The sequence below is a fragment of the Takifugu flavidus genome, chromosome 5, assembly GCF_003711565.1.
Source record: "Takifugu flavidus isolate HTHZ2018 chromosome 5, ASM371156v2, whole genome shotgun sequence".
NCBI classification, from domain to species: Eukaryota; Metazoa; Chordata; class Actinopteri; order Tetraodontiformes; family Tetraodontidae; genus Takifugu; species Takifugu flavidus.
Window position 1 is genome coordinate 16,288,230 of NC_079524.1, and position 16,931 is coordinate 16,305,160.

General features: G+C 47.1%; 1 protein-coding gene across 9 annotated transcripts in view; it reads right to left on the reverse strand.

Moving 5' to 3' along the window:
* Nucleotides 1-16,698, reverse strand: part of pbx3b (pre-B-cell leukemia homeobox 3b) — a 52,536-nt gene extending 35,838 nt beyond the window's left edge. For 3 of the 9 annotated variants that reach the window (XM_057033350.1, XM_057033355.1, XM_057033348.1), the window contains exons 1-2: nucleotides 15,229-16,698; nucleotides 14,780-14,859 (exon numbers count right to left, since the gene is read on the reverse strand). In XM_057033350.1, coding sequence (XP_056889330.1) covers nucleotides 14,780-14,859; nucleotides 15,229-15,476 — 328 coding nt within the window. In that variant the 5' untranslated portion in view covers nucleotides 15,477-16,698. The remainder of the gene's footprint in view (nucleotides 1-14,779; nucleotides 14,860-15,228) is intronic. The other 6 variants (XM_057033351.1, XM_057033349.1, XM_057033357.1 and 3 more) reach the window with 4 other exon arrangements.
* Between the last annotated feature and the right edge of the window lie 233 nt (nucleotides 16,699-16,931).

Below are 16,931 nucleotides of genomic sequence, written 5' to 3' on the forward strand. Positions count from 1 at the left end.
TTCAGAGCGCCCCGAGCATTGATTTGATGCCAAGGCAGTAAACAGCTTTTATCAGCAATAATGATGGCATAATCCCAGCTAAAGAGGAAAGTAGCATATGGTGCAAAGCTTACCGCTGCAATCCCAACAAAGTAGGGGGGATTTTCATCACTTTGCCCACTCCAGAATCGTTTTTTCTCTCCTTGGTTTCCGCACATCGGAATCGGATCATTGTTCTCAGACCTTTTTGGAATGGGCTGCTCAGAGCCTCGTGGGATTTATGTTACATCACTCTAAAATGTAAAAGTGGACCGCAAACGCAACCGTGACGTATAAAGGCCAAGAACCACCGGCCTACAAGCTCTGGAATGCTGCATATACATATAAAGTATGGATATGAGGAAGGCGGAATTTCAAACAGCGCCTGGATGCCACAGACAATGAAGTCAAACACTCTCCGCTGCAGCGTCTATATTCCGTTTGTCAGGATCCATCCCGGCCTCCGTTAAATCTATCAAGTTCTCCTTTTGATCAGACAGGCCAGGAGACAGCTCTTTTCCCAGGATCGGTGCAGCGCCGCCAAGCAGCGCTCCAGACGGGCTCCAACCTCTCGCATCGATTTTTCTCCGAGCTGCGACCATTCATTGTTTGTGACATTCTCCTGTCGGCTCTTTAACATCCTTCAACCAAATCAATTTCATATTTTTGTCAATGCGTCACAACTGGATGAGCCGGATGGGAAGGTGACGCAGCGTGATTTACGATTTCGGATTTGCAGGCGGCATTTGTATCAGCTGGAGTCTCCTTAAAGATATTTGTCAAATTATAGAAATGAAAAGTCGCAGTTAATGATACAAAACATTCACCAGCACCTCAATGTGGCCTTCGTGACTCTGAAAGTTCTTCTGGACGAGGAACGATGCGTTGAGAGGCACGTTTATCTCACCTCCCGATACGATTTTTTACGCAATTTCGCACGTTCTCCCCCAGCAGAGTCAAGATATGGCAACATATGAAGGCATCACGCGCGATTCAAAAGGATTAGCGTTGTGAATTTAGCAGTTAAGACGCAAACAGGATGTCGAAAGTGTGTTTAAGCAAAAGTGCCCTCTGGTGGCGGGCGCCGGTATAGGTGACAGGTTCCTCCCGGAAGCATTAAAAAGGCCGTCCTCAGAATTTTAGTCCTCAAAATCTCTTTCCAGGTTCGACAGATGATGAGATTCAGTATTTGTCTCCATGAATGAATCCATTATACCAACGAATCCCGGTGGACGCATCAAATATTTACTGTAAACAAAACCCATCTAGGAAAAGCCGTCTGTTATTATACGTTAATAACAGACGGCTTGAGTCCGTCCTCCTTCTTCATAAACCTGAACGGCTTTGCCCTCTATTATTCTCTCAATATCACGCGCTAACACTGACAACAATAACGAGCGACCTTGAGTTCCAGCCCGGAATCGGAAAATAATATTGGATAGCGGCGTTAAGTGCGACAATAATGAGATGAATATTCCCCATTTAGTGGAGACAGCTTTAGGACAAATTCTGAGGGGGCGCTGGCTGCTGCAGCTACATGCTGGTCACTCTTAGTTGTCAGGGCTGATTTATTGCCTCCTAGCTGTTCAATTTCACATTTTGTCCTCGTCATATCCCAGACTCATGATCATTCCGCACTGACCCTTGTAGGGCAGGCCGGGAATATTGATAAAACAATTATCTGTTTGCCGTTCATTTGATTTTCCATTTCAATTACGGATTGGAGGAAGCAAAAAGAAAAGATTGAGGCATTGATTTTTTTTTTTCCCCCTCCCAGCGTACAACAGGAAGGAGGCAGGTTTTGATGGGATGCTTTGGTGACATGATGGAGGGGCGGGAGCGTGCAGCCGCTCGAGGCCATGTGCTTTTTATTTTATTTCTTTTTTTACTTGGGTATTTTTCAATCCACCTTTTTCATTTTAAACATTTAATACAGAGAAACCCACAAACCTGCCTCTGTTACTGAGTCCTAAATCATGTCTAATTCTAGATTTTGGGACATTTATAGGTTGAGCGGGTCCTCATCCTGGGTTTTTTCCCTTTTTCCCTCCGATGAGGAGCCACGTGGTCACGCTGCTACTGACCGGAGGTAAACACCACATGTGCGGGGCACTCTGGAGGCCAAAGGGACTCAAAGGTCATAGCAATTTGTCAGCGACACCATACTGCCCCCCCCCCCCCTTTTCTGATGCTCTGCCACTGTGTATTTGTCACTCTTAAATGACAGCAGAGTTGCGTCATACTTGTTTTTTTTTTCTGCAGCAGCGCCATGAGGCCCCACCACCTCTGCAGAGGCTGTGACAGACAAAAATAACCCAAACGTAACAAATACAGTAACTGGATGAATGGGGGGGGGCTGCCAAAGGAATCCACTAGCACATAAAGTAAATAGATTCTCCTGTAAATGATTTGGAACGTTGGTAATGGGTAAAGATCTAATGGGAATCTTGGTAAAATAGCCTTTGGGGAGCCTGGGAAAAATCTGCCTCAGTGAAGTGGCCGGCTCTTGGCCAAAGCTCTGTGTGGAGGGGAAAAGGGGGGGGGGGGGGGGACAACATGAGAGGGGGCGACCTGGGAGGGTAAGAGAGAGAAACTCTTAAGGAATCTCCTCCCGCGGACGTTGATTAGCTCCACTGTTCCGCATGATTTGAAAAAAAAAAAGTTGAAGAAGCGAAAGGGCCAATAACAATGCTATTGCTGCCCAGCTAGCGCTACCAAGCTAGGCCGCTTCGGCGAACACCACCGCTCCTCGGAGGGTTTTACACGGCCGACCCTAAGTGGGTTTGGCTTTGATCAAAGTTTAGCACCGTGGCTTCATCCGTCAGATGAGAGGGATGAGACCCGGCCTCCGTCCTGGCAGAGGCTCCTTCCCGGAGCTCCCGAGCACCCTTCCAACTTCGGATTATGTTGGCTAATTAAGTTAATGGACTGGCTAACACAACAACGCCACATAAGGATCCCTTTCTTCTCTAAGACATCTTCCTCGGGATTATTAATATGGTTCACCTCTTAATTCCACAAGCATAACAACCATCTTAAAACCGGAGCGCTCTGAAGAAGGTGTGCAGGGATTAAGGAGCGGCGGCGAGCTGCCGCAGCTCCTGGACACGCTGCTCCGGTGATCTGTGTAGCAACATGCATCCGCCCACAATCAACCTCCCACCCCATCAGCGCACAACTGCCTGCTCCCTTTTCATTTGAACACATTTTCTAGCCAAAAATTTCACTTCAATCTCACCTCATCTCTCCATACTACATTAACCCCTGGCAATTGCCTTCCAAATGACCCCATTAAGCTGTAATTGGCTCAGCAGGCCTGCTCCCCCGCTTGTAATTCTGTGCAGCGAACCCACCAGACGCTCCCCCGGCATTGTTTCATGTTCTGGCTCCCATCAGCCAGTTCAGACACTGACCCCCCTACCCCCACCCCCAACCCCACCACACACAGACACGCCCAACCCCCCCGTTTCATCCTCACCTCATCTCTTCTGCTGTGGCCGAAGCTGTTGGTGGTCAGCGCGATAACGTCGCCTCCTCCTCAGCAGTCAGACTTAGTTACTTAGTTACACCTCTGACGCGTGCGCTCATCATGACAAAAAAAAACAATTTTCCATCCCGTTGTCACGACAACTGACAGGACAACTCACACAGAGAGTAGCAAAGGAAGGCACTAGCTTCCCAGCGCCTCTTAATTTGATGCAGAATGTTATTAGCATGTTAAAGTCTGATCGAACCGTTCGCTTGTCGTTAGGATGCCGTCGGGCGCTCAGTGGGGCACCCCGGGATGCAACTTCACCTTTTTCCCGCTTTCACCGGGGAGCTGGTGTCAAGGTCGCTCAGCATTCCGAGGAAAGCCTTGGCGGATAGCTAACGCGCAGATGTGGATAGGTGGAGAAAGTGATCCTGACAGTGATCTATTGTATTGCAACGAGATGCAGGTGTCAAAAAGAAGAAGGCGTCGCGCGCCACAGCCGCTGGCAACGCACTGTATATATGAATACATGCACACGGCTGCTGAAATACATGTTTTACCCTGTGTGTGTGTGTGTGTGTGTGTGTGTGTGTGTGTGTGTGTGTCTGACTAATCATCCATTCAACACTTCCTCCACATCATCAGTGAGGTCTGTAACTAACTGGTCAGCTTGTACACAGATAGTGACCACCCACCCACACACACACACACCCACACACACACACGCACGCACACCCACCCACCCACACACGCACGCATGCGCGCACACACACACACACACACACACAGATGCTGAGCTGCATTCAGAGGTAATCAAGTGTCAGCGGAGCTAAATATAGCAGACAAACACACAGTGCTTCATTAAATAAATCTTAAAATAAACGATAATACAGTTCGAAAGGTTCAACCTAAAAACGTTGCTGCGTTTCTGCCTTGCTGGCTGTTTTACAATCCACCAATAATCAAATGCAGATGATTGTTTTGATTTTTCTCCAGCGATTTAATGGAATAAAAACGGCCCCTGCGTGAATTTCCGCTCCCAGAAGATGCAGGGGACTGGTGTGTACACACGAGCCTTCCCAAACGCTGCGCGTCACCTTCTTCTCTGGTTGCCTGTTTATTTAAATTCATCCTTTTTCTTAAGCAAATGTTCCCAGCACCATCAAGGTGTTTTTGTTGCAAAGCTCTAACTGATCCGCGGGGATATGCTTCCAACAGCCTGTCTCTCCCTCGCCTTTCAACACAAAACTCTGCGCTCCAATCAAAATGAACCACAAGGGACCCCCTCTCCACCCCACCCCAACCCCCCCCAACACTATCAACACCAGCACCACCTCCCCTCTTCCTTCCCCCCAAGCTACGCCTGTGATAGCAGCCTCTCTGCCATTGATCGCGGAGTTTAGCACAGAGCCCGCATGCCACCGTTAGCACAAAACAAAGGCCTGGCGCTCTTTAATAGCGGCGCGCTAACGTCTGCAGGTCGCCTCTGCCCTGAAAGAATGAATGAAAAAAGAAGATAGCAATTAAAAAGGTTAACGAGGGACCGCATTTTTCCCCCCTGACACAAATCTTTTCAACTCACAAACAGATGATATCTGTGGTTTGTTTTTTTAGCATTAACATTCTCTTGCCACAAGTGATAAAAACACACATTTGCGTCTCGTGTGTAATTGCGTTGCATGTTGCAAATCTAATCGCTGATGCAGAATTCAAAAAAAGACACACAGCTTTATTGATTCACCTAACACCAGCCAGGAGGATCCAATGAATTAAGAAAAAGATAAATCACCGCTAACCCCAAGCTAGTGGCGGACCGCTGCCACGCCACGCCGACCGCTTTCAGAATCTGGATAATTCTCCCGTCCTCCTCCATGAATTCCGCATGTGTCTGTTTATTTAACAAGGGCTGATTTACTTGTGACACAGGATAAATTCCTGTATTTTCTGCGAGCCCCTCTAAAATTGCCATCATTTTTAATTAATTCTTAATTAAAATATATTACACCACAGCTTCCACCCATCTCTCCTGATATTCTAACGTAATCAATTCAAAAGCATTTACATATCATTAATTAAAAGCTTTCCTCTCTCATCCTTAAAATTATAATGAGGCCCGATTCCTCATTAGTAACCCAGGAAAGAAAATAAGAAAATAACACTACAGTAGAGAATGGATGACACATTCCAGAGTTTTACACACACACACACACACACACACACACACACACACATATATATATGTATAGTAAAAACTGCATAAATATAAAAGCTGGCTCACTACTTGTTGGAACGTCACCACAATTCATTTCCACCCTGAATTTTAGAGGCATCTTTCTAAACTCTGGCTCATTTGTCCCGCTCTCGTTGGGTCTCGACCCCTCACTTAAGGAAGAGCAATAATCTCAAATGATAATAGGAATTGTTATGCAGGGCGTCGGGCGCGTCCCGATTCTTATCGGCCGTCTCTCACAGGTGCTGCGGAGCCGTGTGTGTCTCCGCACGTCAGATAAAAATCGCTGCACTCGGTGCTCCGACATCCTCGCAGCAATTTATTTGAATGTTTTGTCACAGCGGTTGTGGGTGCATTTTGTGTGGGCCGCTCACCAAAACAGCAACAGCTTCCTGACACCTCTGTGTGTCACACACACACACACACACACACACACAGCAAAATCATAAATGTGCACTGCATGTGTGTGTGTTGGTAAACTGAGAGTATTCATTAATATTTAACACTCTAATAAAGCAGGTGACACGACATCGTTAGCACTCGATACTCATTTAAAAATATCCACTTTCATTTACACCTCTATGACCACACACACACACACACACACACACACACACACACTGATCCCAGTAGTCCTGGGAAAGAGGCTAGCTAAACAAAACCCTCGCAAAAAAAAGAAAGTGAGCAAATTTTATAGAATTAGTTCCTATAAATATGCTTCTTTTTTTTCCTGGCCTGTGTAATATGTAAATAAATTCCGTGGCGGCAGAAATCCAGCTGTAATCTGGTGCTGACATGGAATATTGAGCAAGTTAATGAAATCCTCTCCAAGACAGGAACTCTATTTTTACACCATGATAATTAAAGTGCGACGCCGTTATAATTTACAGCCCTCGCTTAATTGCATAGGAAACGTAAAATGGGAGAGGTCTGCATGAGAGGAGATTAAATGCGCGCACGTGCACGCGCGCGGGGACGGGCGAGCGCGCCTCGTCACTCAAGAAGAGTGAGTGTGAGTGACTAAACAACAGGACTGTATCTTTTAGCATCGTATCAAAGGTTGGGTAATGAAATATGAAGCGTCTTATTTTTCTGCCACCGGCACCTTTGACAAATCGAGTACAATCCCAAATCTCCATAAATCACGATTAAAGACAAGTATATCATCAGCCGCGCATATATCTTCCCCGGTCTGACCTGTAGACTAATGACAAAAAGGCCCGACTATCTTGTCTGATTAATTAATTCAAAATGCCGGCTGTTATTCAAATGTGAGGCTGATGTTATTTGAATAACACTTGACAGCGACGCCTGAAGAAATAATTTCTAGTTTGTGAGGCAGCCGCCGTCGCACCTCTGATGGCTCGTGGAGGCCCCCCCCACCACCCCCCCACCCCCCAACCCTCTCTGGGTAGCACTTCACCTTCTCGTCTTTGTATTTTCACAGGCCAAAATATTGATCTCCAATTACTTCCTAATGAGGAATGTCTGTGTATTTAGTACAGTATTTGTTCTTTAATCTTTTTAGGGAACTGGCAGTTTTTGTTTTTTTTTCATATTTAGTAGAATATAATTCATCATTGCTGAGGGAAGTTGTTTTTTTTATCATTTGGATTATTGCTGTTGTGTTTTTTTAAGGCTTCGGAAATCAGTGGTTATTGTTAAAAACCTTCCTGATTGTGTAGTTGTAGATTTCTATGTGTGCAATAATATTGTGATTTTTCAGCTCAATTAGCTGAAAATGGTGATCAAAACAGTTGGGGATGATTCTAAAATTGACCTTCGCAATAAAAAAAAAGAAACTTCTTGTTTTTGTGTGGAAATATATGCATTTTTTGTGTTGATGGGTACAAAATAATCCTGTAAAAATATTGGTTCGATTCCAGCAGGTAGCCGGAGCACATCAGCACCAACCCCCCCCCAAACGGACATACTTCCCTTTTTTTTCCCGTCCTTCCGTGTACGTTTGTATTTCCTCCGATCTGAAAGCTGCTCCGGCTCTGGGGGGGGTGGGGGGGGGGTCGGGGCTTGTGCATCTGCAGCCCCCTGATGCTGACGCCGAGCTGCCAAAGTGACACACTCTGTTTGGCTTCTCCACCATGACGGAGACGCTCGCATCTTTGTCTCCAGCACAAGGGCGCGCACGTTTAAGCGCACGTTGAGGACGCCGCCGCCAAACCAGACGCTGCCAGAGAGCGTCGAAGCCTCACTCCAGTGCTGATTATTTAAAAGAAAATAATAATGAATGAATTCATTAACTAATATTATTATTTTTGCCAAACCCTGAGGAATAGAGAAGAAGTGGAAACTAGCAGGGAGCGTGCGAGGGCCTCGGGGCAGCACAACCCCCCCCCCCATCGCTTCCCTCATCAAGCATGGATTCTAATCAGGGCTAGGGAGATATAAGACGCTCAGTCATTAAATAAATTAACTCTGCCACTCCGCGCTCTCCTCCAGCACCCGCGAGAACCCCGCCGTGCTCTGCATACTTACAGAGAGCGCCACGCGGCCCCCGCTCCCAGCACACCCACGTCAGCACGCCACCCAGGGAGAAGCGAGCTCTCGTCCCAACCGGGAAGGAGTTTTTAGCCGTTTTCCTCCCGATGCCGGGACACTGGGAATAACGCCGCGTCTTTTTTCAGTCGTATTGGAAAAAGCCGTCGCGACTCCGGGGAGGGGGTCAAAAGGTCCTCCTCTCACGCGTCTCCCGCTGCTCCGACGCCATCCGGAGCGTCTCGCCCCGAGTTCCGGGGCGTGGGCCGCGCCACGCGCCTGCGCTCCGGAGGGCTGATTCAATCATCAAACCCACTTTCTAGAATTCACATTCATAATTGTATCAGAGGAGTGAAACAACAACCCCCCCCCCCATAATCCTCACATTCAGAAATCTGAATAAATGAGTGACGAATAACCTCGGAAGACCAGCGCCGCTCCGCCGTGGCGGCAGACAGCGCGGACGCGGCTTCTCCGAGGATCATGCCATTCATCAGGAGGGGGCGAGCTCGGCGTCGGCTCGGATCACACGCGCAAACAATCAAAGCTGACGCGGCCTTCGCGCAGCACCTGCCACTCCACCAGCACAAATAGATCAATATGAGGGTGGGGGGGGAGTCAGACTCGTCCCCCCCCCCCCCCGCACCCGCATCACCTCGCACAGATGTAAAAAGAGCCCGCTTAATACATATCAGTCACTCTGACAGAGGAAATGCTGATTTGAGGAGGCAAACGCGCCGCGTCAGCAGAACGGCGTTGTCAAAACTCGCCGTTTGAATTTCCGCCGCCGCGTCGCACGGAGACGAACGTCCCCAGAAATCGCTGACGCGGCAATCTGTATCATTTTAATGCGCGTTTTAATTCTCCATTACTTAGACAGGAAGTACCTGGAAGGGTGGGAGCACATTAGAGGAAGTAAGAAATGAACAGAAGGGTCTGGGGATCTCTCCAGCAGACACAATTAAATATTCATGCGTCTCCTCCCAGGACACAACAGATAGTGATCATTACCGCGGCAGCAGCGCGCCACCATTTTGTTCACATGTTTGGTGACCAATCAATGTGCGTGTGTGTGTGTGTGTGTGTGTAGAAGACGAAGGTCTGCCCCTTACAAAATGCAAAATGTAAAAGCAGCCTGAACAACGGTGGAACATGTAGCTATTCTACTTTAACTTCCTTCTCAACTCCAAGAAACTTTGTTTTTCTTCTTCTTTTTTCATCCTTTGTTTTGGGAATTTGGGGGACGGCTGCTCTTTAACATAGACCTTTAGTGAAGGACTAAAAATGGCAGAGGTAATTTTCCATCCGATCCCTTTTGCAGAGGTCTGGCAGCATCTTCTGCCTCTTTCACCTTTACTTTGTGATTATTCCCGGATCTCCGATCTGCTGCCATTGATTATCCACCATTGGGACGGACCTCCTCGCCGCGCTTCGGTGGCCATGAATGATTCTGCAACACTTTCCTTTAGGAGGAAACTGCATTGATGCTGCGTGGACGAGCATCGGGCGCTAAAGAAGGCTTTTTAATCCCTGTCCAGGAGGAGCTGAAGGAGGTGCGGGGCTCCTCTGCCTGCTGTCATTAATCATGCCTTTCTGGGACTGAGCACTTATTAATTTCTGTCACCTCCAAACATCATCTGATATTGTTACTCCGCAGCTCGGTCTCTCGTTCGGCAGCAGACGGCAAGCGTTTCCTCCCAGTATGAAGGAAGTCAGGCTCTATCTGGCTGCAGAGGCCTTCATCCCAGGGGCTCTGACACCAATTAAGCCGTTTCACCAGGAGACGAAAACAGGCCCCACAGTTCTGCTGTAACATGAACCAGCACCTTGCTGCTGGCCCCGCGCCACCTTTCCATTACTTTCAGACCCAAACTGAACTTCATGGTTCTCGGGACATTGAAAAGATGGAGGCGACATGAAACTACGGCGTCCCGAGAACTTCAGACGGCTTTGGCACCCGAAACGCCGCTTAACACAAACGTCTTTATTGACAAACAGCATCCAAACGTGTTAGCGTTCTGACACCACGGAGGAAAAGTGCTCAGCGGGCACTTCCTGTTCCGTCTTGTATTTTCTGCCTGTATTTTCTGGCTTTTGGCAGGCGGCAGAGTGCAGCTTGTCTCAGGGCTAAAGCAGAATAATGCAAGCTTGGCTATGAATAAAATATTAGAAATCTTAACGCAGCAGCCAATAAGAATTATTTGCCTTATTAAAGCAGCAGAAGACGCTGATTAAAATTTCATTGCATTGCAGTCTTTTTCCCATTTCTGCCTTCAATATATCACTGTAATGTAGGAAACATGTGGAACGGCGGCATATGGAACAATGGGAAGAGGCGCTTCATTTTCAAGCATGCAAATGAGGGGAAGTCAGCCCACATTCCTCCCTTTTTTACTCCTTTCTCTCTCTTTTTGTGGGTCCTTTTGTTTTTGCAAAAACAAGCCTGTGGAAGGAAAAGCAACAGTGGCGTTCCGCTCGCTCTGCTGTTGTCAGCGAACACGACTGCAGACTGCTCGGGTGTCAGAATTCCTTCATCTACAGTAATCCATCACCTGTAGGAGCAGCACCTACACGTGCACACACACACACACTCACACAAGGTAACGCTAAATCTACAGAAAAAGAAACAGCCGTCTCCAGTCGTAACAAAGGCAACCGTGTTTTTGGTGTTCGGGTGATAGGGCGGTCCACGTGCAACGTGCACAGAGTAAATAAATATCACGGTGTCCACTGTCTCAGGAGGAAAACTCTTCCCTGGAACACTAGAGCTAATGAAATAGCGACCTATAAATAGCGGAGTCATTACTGAGAGAGGACTTGTTTTTGCACCAGTCTCTTCACTCTAACCCTTTTTACACTAATAAGCAGCCATACGTGGAATCACCCGTGAGCACCATCAGACGGGGGGGGAGCGCGTCTTTAAAAAGAATCCATAGCTGTGAATAAATGTATAGCTGCCGCTGAGTTAAATAAGGCTTTGCTAGACGCTTCGACCTTTATGCCGTCGAGGTAAAATGACACGAACGAGTCGAGTGATCTTCAAAAAATCTACAGACGTGACCAAAAAGGGGTGAAAAGATTTTTTTTTTAAATGCATTTAGAAATCACAAGCATCTTCATGAAGAATATATATATATAAAAAAAAAAGCATCACAGAATTAGTGGCAGCCTTATTGTGGTGAACCGGTTTCAATCAATCCTTCCGTTTTGCATCCCAATAAAGCCGCCTCTGCTGGCTGCCACTGCCTGAAGACAACCATTTCACCACCTCTGTCATGCCTAATTAACAACTCAGATGTACAATTCAGAAATTTCGCAATTAACCTACTAAAATATTGTTGGAGGATGCTAATTGTTATGCCAGTTGCTATAAAGGCTCATTTGCATAACGTATGTGCAAAAAACAATTATGAGCTGTTGATCGCGCGCAGGAGCCTGCAGGAAAAGCTCCAAGCGACGGGGCTGGGGGCGGGAAGGGGGGCAGGGATGAGTGCTCGCGTTCCCAGACGGAGGGACGGCACACAGGAAGGCGGCACCGATCCGAGCGGTCGTCGTTTCCATCTCAGGGTGAAACTTTTTGTTTCGGAGCTGCTGCTTTTCGTCCACACTGAAGGGGAGATTTGGGATCTCCTTCGATAATGGCCACATGCAATTACTCCCCCCCCCCCCCCCCCCCTTCTCGTAGCCACGGAGCCGGTCAGGAGCCCAGCTGGGTGTGAGCCAGTCAGTTGTGTCTCCTTTGTCTGTGTGCTGTTTAACAGAAAACAGCTTTGAGAACCTATAGCAATCATTTGGTGTTTACATGAACCCTAACCCAGTTGGAACGAGAGGGGTCATTAACTTTGTCAGGAAACATTAAAATTAATGCTCCCTGTAGATTTCAAAAATGCCTCCCGCCTCACGGCCCCCCGACTCGCTCTGGAAACAGGTAATGCTTTTAGTCAGCCTTGCATGTGGTAAATTACAAACTCATCCACAACCGCATTTAATTATCCCAGTTTTAACCGAACATCAGAGGTTGAAGGGGCTTCAGAGCTGCCCCCCTACCCTGGCTCGGACGGGGAGTGCTGTCCCTGCCTAATCCACTCCTATAAATACTGGGTCAGAGCACTTATCAGCCTGCATCTCCCACCCTCCCTTCCCACACACACACACACACACACACACCTTCCCCTGAGTTGGTGAACCTGATAAGTCAAAGGTCAGGAAAACAACGAGTCGATACGCAGCCAAAAGAAGCCGCACCGCTGAGAGAGCTGTGCAAAAGGCTAAGCCTCTCTGTAGCGCGCCGTGATTTAGCCTGTAATAGTTTCTGTAATCTCTTTCTATTGATTAAACCTCACATCAGAGGGGACTCTTGTTAAAGGACCTCTCTTTTCCTGGTCAGAAATACCGTACGAAGGTAATCTTTCACCTTTGTTATTCTAGCTGCTGCCGCTGCCGCTGCGACTCTCCCTTTTCAACCAAGCGTGAGAGAAAGACGGCAGGATAAAACAAACCCAGCACACGGGAATGGCTGCAAATCTGAACGGCGGACAATTTTTACTCGACGCCTTCCCCGCCGTCTCGGGCAGACCGGGGAGAAAAGGGGACCGTGAAAACAGCATTTAACCGCGACGCCACAAAACCCTCTTTGTATTTATTTTTTCCTTCTATATCTAAAAAAATATATTTACAACAAACTCCACCTGCCATCCAAGTATGACGTTTAGCTCATCTAAATGCATAAAAGGGGGGGAAAAATATACATTTCAAGGGGAAAAAAATATCCCATGCTAAAAACACTCAATTTAGTGACAGGCAAATGACTTCATGCTGCCACTTAATCTCATTTCTTGCATAATGCTCTCTAATTAGCATATCAAAGTGAATTAATACTTTGAGGGCATTAGCAATGCAGAAATATATGCGGTAGCTCAACAACAACACTTTGTGAACTGCCAGAAACTTTTAAATGCCAAGAAGACTTTCTAAATGATTATGCCAGCGCTAGAAAAACGCCAAAAACAACAACAACAACAACAATAGAGCAACCCAGAGTGACCTGGATTTCTAATGTATTTTCAGGATAAGCACGTCGTTTGAAGCTGGATGGACAATAATAATCTGATTCTACCTTTGGGTGAGATGACCCATGCGCAGAGTAATTAAGATTCTTGGAGCGCTTTTAGCTTTGGTTTTAAAAGTCTTTTCTAGGACGGCGTTGGGGGCACCGGTTAAAAAGACAACGGCCTCCGAGGAGGCGCGAGGAAGGACGCACTGTTGGAGAAACAAGCCGGTCAGCGAGGCCAACTATACCAGCTGAGCTCTGTCAGTGGCTAAGAAGGGGGGGGGCTGTAACTCCAGACCACAGGTTAACCTCACACACACACACACACACACTCTTTCTCTCTCCCTCCATCATCTGTCACGCCTTCAACAGGAGACATTGACATTTGAAGGTTTGTAGGAATATCGCCAGGCGACGTCTCCAGTTTTCCAGAGCCGACACACACCAGCATCACGCCACACAAACGACCCCTTTATCACGTCTCCTTCTTCATTAGTCCTATTTTCTTGCCTCCGTCCCACGGCTGCAACGCTAGCTACCGGCTCAGCAAGTCAGAGGCAGAATGCGCGATGTGCACGCTCTGTAGTTGTAAGCGACACACACATCACACACACACACACCTGCGCGCCTCTTCCTGTGAGTGGCACCTGCATTTGGGGAAGTTCATAAACTTTTACAGGCTTCTCCCAAGAGGATCTACCCATAAACAACACAAAGGTCACATATTGACGCATCCTGCCCTCTTTTTTCTGCATTATATTTTTAGCACCCGTAAATATGTAAATGATTTGAGAAACAGTCGCACACAAGAGTGTGTAGGATCGGTTTTCAGCTACATAAAGCATAAATCTGAGCTGTGACAGAGACACTTTGGGAGGACGCCTTCCCTCCTTAAAACAAGGGAATTCTCATTCTACATGCTCCAATTTATCAGGAAGCTGTGCAGAGCTCTTTTTAAATGTGCAAGCTGAAGAAAATTGGGGGAAAAATCACCAAAACTCCTGGTGAAAAAGGGCAACAATGTAATTTCTGCTGTCTAATATAAAAGAGTGCACACATGCACAGCTGTTTCTGTTTTACTTTACAATTCCATTTGGTGACGGTCAAATGTATTTATTTTTTCACTATTTCTTTTTCTGTTCCGATCTTTTGCTGATCTCAGTTCATTTACAGGTCGAGTCTGTGACCAGTGATTGTGGTCTCAGCTAGCATTTGCTTCGGGATTTCCCCCCCCCTACGCTGTTCAGATCAGGCTACTGTGGCTGCAGAGCTGCAGCCTGGTTTTCAGCCGGAATAGAGGCAGGCAGAGGAGCCAGGCGAGATGCTCCAGCACGAACATCCGTCTCTGAACAACCTGCGGTGCTATTTTTGTGGCTTCCCCATCGACTGTCTCAGGAAGTCTCTTTTTAACACGCTGCCGAGATGCAGGCTGCTACAAACTCCCCGAGCTTCAACAGATTCAATAAATCCACCTGCCTGCGGTGAAATATTTAAGGGAAACAAAGGAAAATCTTACCTGTCTTCTCTTTGATTTCACACAGAACGCTGAAGAGTGCCGGTTTCATTCTGTGACAGTTCAGTCCATGTTTCCTGTTTCAGTATAAGACAAACACATGATACTGAAATAAGTTCACTGATAAAGGCCACAACAAACAAGGCAGTAGGACTTTCTAGCTATTTTAGAATATCGCCACACGTGTTTACAAAGTTACTGAAAGTCCTGGAATCAAAGGGTCAAATCAAAGCAGCTGACTGACATCAAGTTTCAACGGGGAATATTTTGGCGTTAACGTTTTCACATTTTCTCAGCAACTTTTTCATCAGTTTCATGAATGCAAATTGATTTCCTTTAAACTTATTCTCAACTTTTAAATAGACCCTGCATAATTCCAACAATGATGCGTTTTGGGGACAGACAATAGGGAGGGAGGGAGCGAAGGGAATAAAACATATAAATAAACCAACTTTGCTTGCGCCTCGTCCAGACTTTGATCAGTTATGGTCATGATTTGATGGAGAATGTCTCCAATGTCCTGTTTCCTCCCGTCTCCGTCTGTCCCATCGTGCCCATGAGGAGGCGGCAATGTCATGCCTCCTTGTACCGAATGCCCAGCCAGACTCACGCCGCCGATGGACTGCATGATCCGGGCCTGATCGTCCATGGTAGACGCTAAAGAGTCTGTGCACTGAGCCACACAAATTGAAAAACTCATATACGAAATCGGCTAAAACATGTACCACAGACAAGAAAGGTGGAATCGGCTGCGTGCGGCTCCCCGCGGATACACGACACACGCGTTACAGTGTTTTTGTGAATCAAAATGTCTTGGGGGAGATGATTTTTAGCGTGAATCGGGTGTCCAAGTTGTCGCCGTTTTCTTACGCGCGGTCCAAAGTGGCAAAAACGCGTGACTGGACGCTTGTTTTTTTTAAAAAAGGAATTAATCTTCTTCTTCTAAACACTTGGGCATCAAACCGTCGGTCCGCTTTGCCACCAATCCTCACGCCAATCTGTCTTTTTTCTGGTATTTGACGGCCGGTGTAGAAACAGGAACGCTCCTCATTTATTCAGCGCTCTTCGTGCGGTTCCCGACGCATGTCCTTTCCAAAGAAAATGTCCAAAATCCAGATAACAACGCAAAGACAACAACAACAAGAAAGAAAAAAATATCCAATGCTGAAATGTGTGAACAATTCTAATAAAATCTCGCAGGTGTCGCCAACTATAAATATGGAGAAATTGCTCCGGCGCCAACTGACAGCCTTAAAAAATTCACAGTCAACTGTCTCAGGTGTCCAACCGTGACTAAAAAAAAAATACGAAATCGCTACAAAAAGTTGGGAGGATTTCAGGTTTTTTCTCTCTTTTCTTTTCTTTTTTTTTAAAAAAAAAAGATAAGCCGCGAGAGGAAATTAATGAGGACGCGGCGCGTAAAAGGCAACGGGCAAAAAATATCGCGCCCTGCTGAAATTTATGAGCTCCAGCTTCTGCCTGTGTGTGTTTTATGTTGTTTGATGGCAGCCGTGGTGAGCGATTGACAGTGTGCCAATGCCACTCACTCAGTGCAGACGTGTCAGCACCGGGAACCCGGTTCGGAAAAATTAATAATAAAAAACACAAAAATGAAAATGCACGCTCCGCCCTGCAGAGGAGGGGTCTGCCGTCTTGACACTCTCGCCAGAACCCAGGGAAAAAAAATGTTAAGAGCTCGCACTTAAGATGTTGATTAGAATGATGAAGGCACGGCAGCGTCCGCTTGCGCTCCCCTCGCGTATCCTCGTGTCCTTGCGCGTGCGCGTGCAGCTATGTGCATATTTTCTAGCAGCAATAAAGCTTTAATCCTGCCACAAACACAGGCAAACACATAATGAGCCTTTTATACAGTTTGATGTAAAACTGCACAATCTCCTGCGAGCCTTGGCTCAAGCCAGTCAGGCAGGAGACATGTTTATATTATTGGAAGTGCGGCTCCTCCACCAATCAGAGGCCGCGCTGACGCCGACTGACGAGCCGCGCGTCCTATTGCGGGCGCATGCACGACGCTGGGAGCCCTCCCCTCCGTCTTCGCGCTGCTTGCACAAAGGGGACGGCAACTTATGATTGGACGTTGCCACAAGCGATATCCATTACACAAGCAGGCGGCACTGCTTCGTGCTGCTCCGCAGTT